The 14,026-nt window shown below is 40.9% G+C and overlaps 1 protein-coding gene across 8 annotated transcripts in view; it reads left to right on the top strand.

Annotated features, from left to right (window-relative positions):
• The window catches only part of LOC100301649 (calcium-activated potassium channel subunit alpha-1a), a 208,215-nt gene extending 198,029 nt beyond the window's left edge, over positions 1-10,186 (top strand). For 6 of the 8 annotated variants that reach the window (XM_090217363.1, XM_021581139.3, XM_090217362.1 and 3 more), the window contains one exon: positions 6,416-10,186. In XM_090217363.1, the coding sequence (XP_090073489.1) occupies positions 6,416-6,437 (22 nt within the window). In that variant the 3' untranslated portion in view covers positions 6,438-10,186. Of the gene's footprint in view, positions 1-4,601; positions 4,631-6,415 lie in introns of all 8 variants that reach the window. The other 2 variants (XM_021581136.3, XM_090217368.1) reach the window with 1 other exon arrangement.
• The last annotated feature ends 3,840 nt before the right edge of the window (positions 10,187-14,026 follow it).

Below are 14,026 nucleotides of genomic sequence, written 5' to 3'. Positions count from 1 at the left end.
CAATAGGAGAGAGAGAGAGAAAATGTCTGCTCCAAGCTGTTGCGCATGCAAAACGCTGCTGGCACCCAGCCATACAATGACGTGATGTGATCTTTCTCGCTCATTTTTCAAAATAAAATCCTGAAACTTTGTCTGAAGACTGTTCACACCATGGGGAAGCCATGGGAAATGGAATCTGGTTGATACCCCTTTAAATGGAGCGAAGGCAGGCAATGGAACAGAGAGCTTTCAGGAAAAACAGCACTTCCAGGTTGGATTTTCCTCAGGTTTTCGCCTGCAATATCAGTTCTGTTATAATCACAGACAGTTGTTTTTGACAGTTTTGGAAACTTTAGAGTGTTTTCTATCCTAATCTGACATTTACAGTATATGCATATTCTAGATTCTGGGCCTGAGGCAGTTTAATTTGGGTACGTTTTTCATCCAAACATCAAAATACTGCCCCCTAGTCTCAAGAGGTTTAATAAACCATTTCTAAACAGTTTACTTACATTTATTAATCATTGTTCCTATATTTGTAAATGTCAGTAAGTAATCTCTAAATTAGCATTTAAGAATTTTAATTATTTATTACTGAGTTAAGATAATTAATAAGCTGTTTGATCATAGTATGTTCACAATTTCAAAACAATTTATAATGTACTAACAGTGTACTAAAAGCAGTTATTGTCAACTCATCAGATTACTTATAAGGCATGTGTTAATGGTTGATTAATGGTTTGACTCACTTTTTATAAACATATTTATAAATGTATTTATCTATGTCAGGTATTCCCAAACTGGGCAATGCCGTCGGCATATATAAAAAATGTATATACAGTATATTTTTTTTCTTCACATTTTCAAACAGTCCATTTATATTTTCCAAAGGGACTATAAATTTGGGTGAGGTGTGAGTAGCCTCGTTTCACTGCCAAAAATAAAATTAAACCATCTCGTGTTCAGCGAAATAACAACACAATGTCAAGTACAGGTAGCCTAGTTAAATAATTACCATCCAATCACATTAACCATTACTTTTTTTGCGGGAATTCCACTAACAGTCCATATGTAGCCAAACATAGTTGCTGCTCAATCCATTTGCTTGAAAGTTGATAAATGGTTAAAAAAGTAAGGCCTGTGTCCATAGAGACACATACCAGCTCTACTGGTAGTACTGCTACTACCAGCAGTACTGCACCTGTCAACGACACAAGTTGTTCTGCTTCCGCGAGCACATCCAATGCTAGCATCAGTAATTCTACATTTGTTGTTAGCCCAGCAAACATGGACACTGACAGTTGTGAATCTGATGCAGCCGAAGAGCTACTGCCCCCTTACCCGGGAAAGCATCGAACAACAGACCGGGACATTGGACCATCGAAGAGGCGCAAATATGATGAGAACTACATTGATTTGGGGTTCACTTAAATTAGGAGTAGTGCCTTTCCTCAGCCACAGTGTGTTATATGTGCAAAAGTACTATCTCAGAACTCGATGAAACTCAGACATTTAGAGACAAAACATGGCCATTTGAAAAATAAGCCATGGGAGTAGTAAGACATGTATAAAAGCAACAGATACCATTAATAAGAAGGGTCTAGAAGCATCTTATATGGTGAGCTACCGAGTGGCTAGGACAGGCAAGCCCCATGTTATTGTGAGGACTTCATTCTTCCTGGCTGGGACAATACTGGGGGGAAAAGGCCCAAAAAACTATACAGGTCCAAACAGCCCTATGCCACTATGTTTTCACTGCAGTGACGGATAAGGGGTATATCTCAGTCCAGGGATGGAAGGTGTCACTGGACTCCTAATTATCCCATTATCCAATCCGCGAAATCGAGAAGATTGAATTAATACTCGTTTTTTATTAAACTGCCTTGTTCATCAGCATGCTAGGCTAACTAATGCTAAAGCAGCCCATTGGATTCCAGAACACTCCCGACAGCAACTCACCCCAATGCTAGGCGTCACATGCTGTTTATAAATGGTTTATTAGGCTCCAGCTGAATATAATGCAATACTACAATACTACACTACACTCTCTAAACACTCTCTAAACAAGGAACTACTCACACAAACTGCATACTAAAAGATCATTTGTGTGTGATCTCCTTGAGAAAACTGAAGTTTAAGTGTGGGTTTACAGGATATCTTTAACAGTTACTGAGGTTGCTGAGTGAATGCTACAATGGTTAGTACTCTAGGTGAGACTACAAATATACTTACAAGCTTGTTTTTATTTATCTTGCATATTTTTTGGTCTTACATAGCATACTTATTTTAGTGTTTTAATATAGGCGAATGCCTCTTTTAGATATATTAAGTTTGGATGTTGCATGCTTTTCATATATTTTTTAAAATTACAGTCAAATCAAAAAAAGAGGACCATTTATACATATATAGCATGGATAACTCTCTGAACGCTGTGGAAACAAGCATGGACATGCTATAGTTGCTTTGCATTTGTATACCAATGTAGAGTACATGCTGTAACATAATTTTATAAATAATTTTATTAGCAAATGAATTGGAACCATGTTACCGTAATACACTTTGATGTGTTCAAATGTTTTTAGGGATGGATATTAAGCTAGCCTGAGGCTAGAACTTTTTATACTGGGCTAGTAGATAATCTGACAAACAAGCCAGCCAGGCCAGTGAAATGTTCAAATATCGCATGGCACAGATTTTGGACATGAATTTGTGATCTACTAGCCTGGCTGGTCAGTGCCCAAAATCCTTAAAGGAATACTTTGGGATTTTGGCAATGAGGCCCTTTTATCTACTGCTCCGGAGACAGATGAACTCGTAGATACCCATGCTAGTAGATACCTATAGACTTCCAGACATTGCACCTACGCCAGTAAGCATTGGCTCTCGAAACGACCTCTAACTTCCTTCATAGTGGACACAGACATAAACATGGTATACACGAGTTCATCTGACTCAGAGGAAGTAGATACAAAATCCTGAAGAACCCCTTTAAGTTTCATCCTAGCACATTTAGACTGGTTATTAGACATACAGTGGGGAGAACAAGTATTTGATACACTGCCGATTTTGCAGGTTTTCCTACTTACAAAGCATGTAGAGGTCTGTAATTTTTCTTATCATAGGTACACTTCAACTGTGAGAGATGCAATCTAAAACAAAAATCCAGAAAATCACATTGTATGATTTATAAGTAATTAATTTGTATTTTATTGCATGACATAAGTATTTAATACATCAGAAAAGCAAAACGTAATATTTGGTACAGAAACCTTTGTTTGCAATTACAGAGATCATATGTTTCCTGTAGTTCTTGACCAGGTTTGCACACACTGCAACAGGGATTTTGGCCCACTCCTCCATACAGACCTTCTCCAGATCCTTCAGGTTTCGGGGCTGTCGCTGGGCAATAAGTACTTTCAACTCCCTCCAAAGATTTTCTATTGGGTTCAGGTCTGGAGACTGGCTAGGCCACTCCAGGACCTTGAGATGCTTCTTACGGAGTCACTCCTTAGTTTCCCTGGCTGTGTGTTTCGGGTCGTAGTCATGCTGGAAGACCCAGCCACGACCCATCTTCAATGCTCTTACTGAGGGAAGGAGGTTGTTGGCCAAGATCTCGCGATACATGGCCCCATCCATCCTCCCCTCAATACGGTGCAGTCGTCCTGTCCCCTTTGCAGAAAAGCTTCCCCAAAGAATGATATTTCCACCTCCATGCTTCACGGTTGGGATGGTGTTCTTGGGGTTGTACTTATCCTTCTTCTTCCTCCAAACACGGCGAGTGGAGTTTAGACCAAAAAGCTCTATTTTTGTCTCATCAGACCAGATGACCTTCTCCCATTCCTCCTCTGGATCATCCAGATGGTCATTGGCAAACTTCAGACGGGCCTGGACATGCGCTGGCTTGAGCAGGGGGACCTTGCGTGTGCTGCAGGATTTTAATCCATGACGGTGTAGTGTGTTACTAATGGTTTTCTTTGAGACTGTGGTCCCAGCTCTCTTCAGGTCATTGACCAGGTCCTGCCGTGTAGTTCTGGGCTGATCCCTCACCTTCCTCATGATCATTGATGCCCCACGAGGTGAGATCTTGCATGGAGCCCCAGACAGAGGGTGATTGACCGTCATCTTGAACTTCTTCCATTTTCTAATAGTTGCGCCAACAGTTGTCCTTACACAGCTCTCTGGTCTTGGCCATTGTGAAGAGGTTGGAGTCTGTTTGATTGAGTGTGTGGACAGGTGTCTTTTATACAGGTAACGAGTTCAAACAGGTGCAGTTAATACAGGTAATGAGTGGAGAACAGGAGGGCTTCTTAAAGAAAAACTAACAGGTCTGTGAGAGCCTGAATTCTTACTGGTTGGTAGGTAATCAAATACTTATGTCATGCAATAAAATGCTAATTAATTACTTAAAAATCACACAATGTGATTTTCTGGATTTTTGTTTTAGATTCCGTCTCTCACAGTTGAAGTGTACCTATGATAAAAAATTACAGACCTCTACATGCTTTGTAAGTAGGAAAACCTGCAAAATCGGCAATGTATCAAATACTTGTTCTCCCCACTGGTTATACAATGTATGATGCCTATTTGTCTTACATGCGTAGTTCACACTTGTTTTTCTAAAGTGCAACAAGGATGAATAAAATTGGCCAAGGTATGGATGCGATGAATGAATATGCATGAAGTAGATAATGCATCAAAGTCATGCCCTTGTTGACTTTTTTTTTTGCTTTCTAAATGAAAGCATAGAAGCTTCTGGTGTTTCCAAAATAAATGCTACAACGCCCGACAGCATCCCAGACCTGCATGACTATAAACCCGTCATCAGTCCCTCTTAAATACTCTATTACGGAGTAGTTTATATGACCACACCAAATGGTTTGATGCCACTTTGACTTGTTTTCAGACAAATTTAACAGCAAACACATTTTCCAGATGGGGACAATAAAGTAAACAAGTGAAGTCAGTCAAAGTAGAGTATATCCTTTCAGCCATTATGGATCTTTCTACACTAGTCACCAGATACTTCAGCCATTATGGATCTTTCTACACTAGTCACCAGATACTTCAGCCATTATGGATCTTTCTACACTAGTCACCAGATACTTCAGCCATTATGGATCTTTCTACACTAGTCACCAGATACTTCAGCCATTATGGATCTTTCTACACTAGTCACCAGATACTTCAGCCATTATGGATCTTTCTACACTAACCACCAGATACTTCAGCCATTAGGGATCTTTCTACACTAACCACCAGATACTTCAGCCATTATGGATCTTTCTACACTAGTCACCAGATACTTCAGCCATTAGGGATCTTTCTACACTAACCACCAGATACGTCAGCCATTATGGATCTTTCTACACTAACCACCAGATACTTCAGCCATTAGGGATCTTTCTACACTAACCACCAGATACTTCAGCCATTAGGGATCTTTCTACACTAGTCACCAGATACTTCAGCCATTATGGATCTTTCTACACTAGTCACCAGATACTTCAGCCATTATGGATCTTTCTACACTAGTCACCAGATACTTCAGCCATTATGGATCTTTCTACACTAACCACCAGATACGTCAGCCATTATGGATCTTTCTACACTAACCACCAGATACTTCAGCCATTATGGATCTTTCTACACTAACCACCAGATACGTCAGCCATTAGGGATCTTTCTACACTAACCACCATATACTTCTGTGAAAGTACACTTGTTAGGACAATGTCATTGAATAAGTAATTTCATAATTTAATATATACAGTACGGATATCAAATCAACCGTCAGTTGGTCTTGTAGTTCTAATTTGATCCACACAATGCAGGTTGCATCAAGCCAAAGCCTGAAGCCCCACATAAAGCAATATTACTTTTGAATTATTTTAAATCTTGAATATAAACATTATCGATTTTGGGTGGATCCCAAATGGGACCCTATTCCCTTTTAAAGTGCACTACTTTTGACCAGGACCCATAAAGCTCTGGGTCAAAAGTAGTGCACTATATAAGGATTAGGGTGCCATTAAGGATGCAACCTATGAGTCCATTTCAGCCATCCCAGCTGACCCAGAGGAGAATGCATTGATTGTTGTAGACTATTGTACTGTGGCGTTACATTATGATATTTGCATTGCATGACCACTGACACACACAACAGCATGGTAAACTATTCTATAAAGATAGCTTGCTATCTGACATTAGGTCCCATTCAGCTTAAACAGTACTGATTTGGAATGCTTATGATATAGCCTTTTGGAAACAGTGATTGCACTCCAAGTGGCACCTTATTCCCCAGTGCACTACTTTTTACCATTTCCTTATGGGTTCTGGTCAAAAGAAGGTGCACTGTATAGGGAATAGGGTGACATTTAAGACGGAACCAGTAACATCCACAAACCATTAACTGTTTAATTTCTCTGTTGCTTCTCAGAAAAGACATGGTTTACAGATGAGCCTGAGAACGCGGCCTACCACAGGAACATTCACATCAAGCCAATGAATAGTAGTCACCGTAGTCACACAGCCAACCACCAGGTCAACCAGAACCCTTACAAATCCACCAACAACCATATTCCATCCATCAGAGAGGTGGAGGACGAATGCTGAACTACAGAACCCCATGTTGACACCCACAGTTGAACCCACCTGTAGAACACCTGGGAAAAGAACTTGGAACTCGAACCCAAGAACATCTAGAACCCACCTAGAGAACACATGGAAGTACACCAAGAACCCGTGGAGCTGGAACCTGAAGAACACCTTAAAGCTTGAATCTTTAGTTGCTTTAATGATATATACCCATTGAATCTTGAAGAATATAACTTAAACTTGCCTCATGAGCTTAGTTCAACTGTCGTACCCCATCAGAACCCAAAATATAAGTTTGTTTTACTCCAATGTTTGTAAATGTAAACAAATACTGTATAGCCTCAAAACATGGTTAAAACTGTAATGTTGATATTTTGGCTGGTCAGTCCTTGCATCCATAGCTCTCTCTCTGAATTAGAGAGTGGTTACATTGCACCAGACCTATCCCTTTTTTTACCCCCCCAAAAAAGGTTGACTGCTTTATTGTTTCAAGTAAAGATTCTAGCTTTAATGGGATACTTTGGGATTGTATATATTTCCCCCAGATTCAGATGAACTAGTGGATACAATTTGTATGTCTCTGTGTCCAGTATGAAGGAAGTTTGAGTTAGTTTCACGAGCCAATGCTAACTAGCGTTACACATAGACTCCCAGACATTGCGCTATCTGCTAGCGTGCTAGCATGCTAGCAGATACCCATAAACTTTCAGTCATTGCGCTAACGCAAGTTAGCAACTTCCTTCAAACTGCATGCAGAGACATAAAAATGGTATCCACTCTGAGGAAGTAGATTTAGGGCCTCATTGCCAAAATCCCGAAGCATTCTTTTAACATAGAACTCCAGAGAACAAAGGAGTAGTTGGGACGAATGGGGTGTTTGCATGGGAAAACATCATTCAGTATTCTCCCTCAGATTCCTTCTTCATCAGTCACCAGTTACTGATCACATCAGTACAAACTAACCTCTTGGAAAAGGACAACCTTTTTCCAGTTCATATGTACAGTACATACAGTAACATAATATATATATATTTATATATAAATGAAGCAACGTAATATACATAAATACAATCATATATCAATCAAATGTAGTCAGACAGTCACTAACGTTAACACTCAGCCATGTAGTTTGCACAGCCAGTTCCTCCTTAGTGACCAGACTCCATCAATTACACATTTTGGAGAATGAGGGTCGCTTCAGTCAGAATAGATAGCAACGCAACACAAGATTACATATGATGAAACTTTATATTAGATTGTTATGAAACTGGACAAATTATTTGCCATTGAAAGCATTTTCATTTTTTTACTTTCATTTGTAGAATGGTGTTTCAAGACTGACATGTATCCAGTATTGGAAAGTCGTACGCTTTGGGTCCATGTGTTTTTGACATGCCTGGTAAGATACAATACATAACAAAGTTTGCAAAAGGGTATATGGTATTTTTTGTGAAATGCAGTCCCACCAGAATTATATTGTTATCGATTTTGATTTCACCATATTATCACTTTGTGGATCGTCATTTAATACGAGTAAATTCCCATGACTATATTTGTGATTGATTGTCAACATTCATGTCAAAATAGTACATTTTATTGTATTGGCCCAAGCCTTATTTCGATTGGCCAGTTTGTTTTTGCGTCTTCTGATCTACAGGATACTTCCTGCCTTTTTAGCTTTGATATCAATGTCCAACAAATATACTGGAATATGAGATGTGGGTGGAATGACACTGGAAATACAAAATAAACCATATTCCCAATACATTTGACCTGTCATTATAGCGGCATAATGCTATAACCCAAGTATGATGATGCTGTTTTGGAGGATGTTCAGTAAGCTAACCGAGCAGCTAATAAGATGAACGGACCTTAATTACCTTAACTAATAGGCCTACCTATTGGATTATGTTATACTGTATTACCCTACCTGTATAATCCTACCTATACCTTAATAGACTTATCTGGAAGCACAGGGAGGGTTATACTGTATAACCCTACCTATACCTTAATTACCTTAATAGACGTACCTGGAAGCAAAGGGAGGGTTATACTGTATAACCCTACCTGTATAACCCTACCTATACCTTAATTACCTTAATAGACGTACCTGGAAGCACAGGGAGGGTTAAATAAGTTATGTTAATATCACCAGGAATTAGGTGAAAGAATGAGAAAGCCACATATCGTATGAAGTGGGTGTATATATCTGTAGCTCTGGTACCATCGCGCACCTACAACAACCCCTGACCCCTGAACCCACTCACCAATCTTACAGCTCTCTCCGCAACTCTCTGTTAGTAGAGGAATGTGCATTAACCTCCTGGACCAGTGCTATACCTGTAGACAGATCCTCCTTTGGCTGTAAGCTCTGCTTGGCATGGAGGCACTAGAGTAGCTTGAAAGTTCTCCATGACCAGTCCCAGTGCTATACTCAGACGGTAGAAGAAGGTCAAGGATTTTCTGTAGATATACCCCAAAACAGCTGAATCATAATGGGAGCATTTAGCTAACTACAGTACAAAGCTTTTTAATGCCAGTTTCTCATGTTTTGGTGTAACACAACTGACACTCAAACTCTACACCAATTTGTCATGTCTATAAACCATAACCATATGTGTTAATCTATTTTCTGTCTGCATACAATACAAAGCAGTACATGACTTTAAAGAGACAGAAAAATTCAGTAATCTGAAGAAAGAAATGATGTGGTATTTTGCTGACTTGGGGAATACCCAAGATTTCCGTGCCTCTGTGCCAGCATTGTGCCGGGCAGTGTTTAGGTCAAAGGACTCTGGCTAAAGACCCACTGTAGAGAAAGTGGTTTATTAAGATAGGGATTATATAGAAGCAGGGCATGTATATTGCTATTGCTAAAGAAGAGCGTGTCATATCTAGTCATAGAGGCATTTCAAACCGTATAAATTACATTTCAAATCATGTAAATTCTTGGGAAAATGTGATATTTAATTGTAAAAGGTTATTGGGAATGTACAGATTCCCTGAAGATAATTAGCATTGTAACGAATGATGAGAGTTAAAGTCTTAAACTAACATTGAAATTAGGAATTTACTTAGTAACTGCGAAATAAAATGTTCTATGTTTACTTCTTGGTCCTTTCAAGAAGTCAATACAAAGCTTTAGTGAATTATTCCTATTGCGTTTCTAGATGTTGGGTGAAGAGGAGATTGGCATTGCAGTTTAGTTGGTTTTGTTTGTATATTTTAACACTTTGATTTGTGGATACAATGACAAGTGCTATGTTTATATTTCTGACTATGTCGTACAGATGTAGAATCTTAATTTGAGCCAGTTTGCTACAGCAAGGAAATAATCCTGCAGCAAAAGGAAATGTGAATGATGTGTATTAGAATTCATGGACATTATGAAAATGTTCCTTTAGGGAAAATCAAGTCTGAAATTTCAAAGTAGAAACTACAAACTTCAGAAGCCTTTTTGAACCTCAAATACACTACTATCAAATTAAGGTCCTATGTCTGTACATACAATATCCAATGCTAAATACAGTATATTGTCTTTTTAAGGATTGTAAATAAGTTGTACATGATTTCATTTTGTATTTTCACAAATTAAAAAAACTGATGTATTGTGTTCTATGTCATATTGTTATTTGTGATCTTGTATTTGTTTTTAGGTGGGGGGATCCCTAATAATTGAATTACTAATTATATTGTACATATGCAATATCAACTCCATTTTAAGAGGAATACAGTCCAGTATACTGTAGTTTCTAGGCTATATATTCTAGTATACACAAGGCATTTTGGGGCATAGGTAATGTATGTTTTTCCTACTCACACTTTCCAATGCACTTCTCAGTAGTTGGTATTCAAAATCAAATGAAATGTGTGTTGAATACAACAGGTGTAGTAGACCTTACAGTGAAATACTTACTCACAAGCCCTTAACCAACAATGCAGTTTTAAGCAAAAAATACCCCCTAAAATTATAAATAAAAGTGACAAATATTAAATAGCAGAAGTAAAACAACAATAGCGAGGCTATGCCAGGGGGTACCGGTACAGAGTCAATGTGCGGGGGCACCGTTTAGTCGAGGTAATTGAGGTAATATGTACATGTCAGTATAGTAGAGTTATTAAAGTGACTAGGCATAGATAATAAACAGAGTAGCAGCAGAGTAAAATGGGGGGACAATGCAAATAGTCTGGGTAGCCATTTGATTAGATGTTCAGGAGTCTTGTGGCTTGGAGGTAGAAGCTGTTTAGAAGACTCTTGGACCTAGACTTGGCGCTCCGCTACCGCTTGTGGTAGCAGAGAGAACAGTCTATATCTAGGGTGGCTGGAGTTTTTGACAATTTTTAGGGCCTTCCTCTGACACTGCCTGGTGTAGAGGTCCTGGATGGAAGATTGGCCCCAGTGAAGTACTGGGCCGTACGGACTACCCTCTGTAGTGCCTTGTGGTCGGAGACCGAGCAGTTGCCATACCAGGCAGTGATGTAACCAGTCAGGATGCTCTCGATGGTGCAGCTGTAGAACCTTTATGCCAAATATTTTCAGTCTCCTGAGGGGGAATAGGTTTTGTCATGCCCTCTTCACGACTGTCTTGGTGTGCTTGGACCATGTTAGTTTGTTGGTGATGTGGACACCAGGAACTTGAAGCGCTCAACCTGCTCGACTACAGCCCTGTTGTTGATAATGGGGGTGTGCTCTGTCCTTCTTTTACTGTAGTCCACAAGCTTCTCCTTTGTCTTGATCATGTTGAAGGAACGTTTGTTGTCCTGTCACCAAACGGCCAGGTCTCTGACCTCCTCCCTTTAGGCTGTCTCGTCATTGTCTGTGATCAGGCTTACCACTGTTGTGGTCGGCAAACTTAATGATGGTGTTGGAGCCGTGCCTCCGCATGCAGTCATGAGTGAACAGGGAGTACAGGAGGGGACTGAGCACGCACCCCAGAGGGGCCCCCGTGTTGAGGATGTGTTGTTTCTTACCCTTTACACCTTGGGGCGGCCTGTCAGGAAGTCTAGGATCCAGTTGCAGAGGGAGGTGTTTAGTCCCAGGGTCCTTAGCTTGGTGATGAGCTTTGAGGGCACTTGTGTTGAACGCTGAGCTGTAGTCAAGGAATCGCATTCTCACATAAGTGTTCCTTTTGTCTAGGTGTGTCCAGGTATTCAGATTTACCTTGTGCAGGTGTGTAACATGCTTTTTAAATACGGTGTACCTTTAATTCAAATTTTGTTGACAGACTCACTAGAATATCAAGAGAAGAGGTTCAGAATATTAGGGATCAATGAAAGAGTTAGAGACAGCAGGTGCGGTAGAGAGAGAGCATGTTTGGGACAAGGTAGCATGTCCAGTGAACAGGTCAGGGTTCCATAGCCGCAGGCAGAACAGTTGAAACTGGAGCAGCAGCATGTCCAGGTGGACTGGGGACAGCAAGGAATCATCAGGCCAGGTAGTCCTGAGGCATGGTCCTTTGGGCTCAGGTCCTCCGAGAGAAGAGAAAGAGAAACAGAACAAGAGAGGGAGAATAAAAGGGAGCATACTTAAATTCACACAGGACACCGGATAAGACCGGAGAAATACTCCAGATATAACAGACTGACCCTAGCCCCCCGACACAAACTATTGCAGCATAAATACTGGAGGCTGAGACAGGAGGGGTCGGGAGACACTGTGGCCCTGTCCGACGATACCCCCGGACAGGGTCAAACGGGCAGGATTTAACCCCACCCACTTTTCCAAAGCACAACCCCCACACCACTAGAGGGATATCTTCAACCACCAACCTACTACCTTGAGACAAGGCTGAGTATAGCCCAAGAAGATCTCCCCCACGGCACGAACCCAAGGGGGGCACCAACCCGAACAGGAAGATCACATCAGAAGCCAATAGATTGGATTTCCAAATTTCATCTCTGCAAATTATGAAGACAAACAATAACAATTATGAAGAACGGCACAGCTAGTTATAGCCTACTTCGCTGTGAAAAAGGGTCTGCAATACATTCCATGTTGATATGATTTTCAGTTTGCTTCCATATGACTGGTTTCACATGTCTCCAGTGATCATAAGAAAAAATAATCTAAAACATTTCTATTTGTAATTACAATCCCCTTCTCCAAACGGATTACTCATTTACCTAGCGCTTATCAATTTATACATTACAGTGCAAGGAGAACGCTGTTATTAAGTGTAGATGTTTTTCCACTTTGAACCGATAGGTGCTGGACCTTATTCATGGTTTCCTCACGCATAAAGGTGGTGGAATGAGGGAATTAAGTCCAGGTCAGAATACGGTGTATCTGTAGCCACACCTTTACTTCTTTCATCTCCACCCCAAAGGATAAACTGACTGTCACATGCGTTTCCTCATGCTTAAGTTCAAGGTCAAAATATGCACAGAGAGAAAAGAATAAAAAGGAAATACTTTTCCATTTACAAGCGTGTAACTCTGTGTCTGAATTTCCCCCTTTGCGATTGCTAGACAAATCATCTGACAGGGGAGGCTTGGTTGTCTCAGTGCAGCCTGTGGATAATAGTTGATAAGACAGTCTCCACGTTCTCACCTTGGGATGAAGTGGGCCCATCATGTTGCTTATTAACGTTTTTACACACCCTGGCTCGGCGGGGGACTGTCAGCATGCCAATAATATTTACTGTCTGACACCTCAGAGGCTCGAGGGAAGCGGAGGGGCTGTTGATTGCACTGATCCACCATGGCTGTCGCGGCTACTGAAGCACACTCGGTGTGCATCCCCAAATGGTACCCTAATCCCTATGCACTACTGCACTACTGAAATACAGGATTGTTGGTTACAGAGATCACTGCCAGAGCAGCATCAGAGCACACACACATACACACACCAGAGCAGAGCTAGCCATGCAGCCTCTAGTGATAATAGTTTCCATGACAATGCAGTAGGCGAGCTAGCTAGCTAGGCGGTGGCTCTTAGTGCATCAATGCCATCCTGGATAAACAGTGATCCTTTACCAAAACAAGGAGGTCATTACGCCAGGCTTGTCAAATCAATGTTGAGTGTCCTGCCTGATTAAGCCATCCTCCTCTCAGCCCTGACACAGTGTCAATAATGGCTGGCTGGCTGAGGGAGGGAGGGAGGGGAGGCCCATGGCTGTGACTGCGTCCCAAATTGCATCTTATTCCCTACATGGGGCACTGCATTTGACGAGCCCTATGTGTTTCCCTATGGGCCCCGGTCAACAGTAGTGCACAGTGTAGGGAATAGGGTGCTATTTTGGACACAGCCAGACACTCTGATGATAGGCCTGAAAAGCCTATCAGTCAGACAGCTGAGCAGGACTAATGATTCCCTGTGCTGTCTATTAGAAGGACATGACAATTTAATCCTGTGGGGACCGGCAGCCCACAGAAGGAGAAAAAAAGGGGAAGGAAAAAGTGACCTTGGCTGCTTTATTTGAAGCTGAAGTAAATTGTCAACAGCAGATAAATC

The sequence above is a fragment of the Oncorhynchus mykiss genome, chromosome 23 (assembly GCF_057628025.1).
Source record: "Oncorhynchus mykiss isolate SJ-2025 chromosome 23, ASM5762802v1, whole genome shotgun sequence".
Taxonomy (NCBI): Eukaryota; Metazoa; Chordata; class Actinopteri; order Salmoniformes; family Salmonidae; genus Oncorhynchus; species Oncorhynchus mykiss.
Note: the sequence above shows the minus strand (reverse complement) of the source record. Positions and strands in the feature narration are given on the sequence as shown.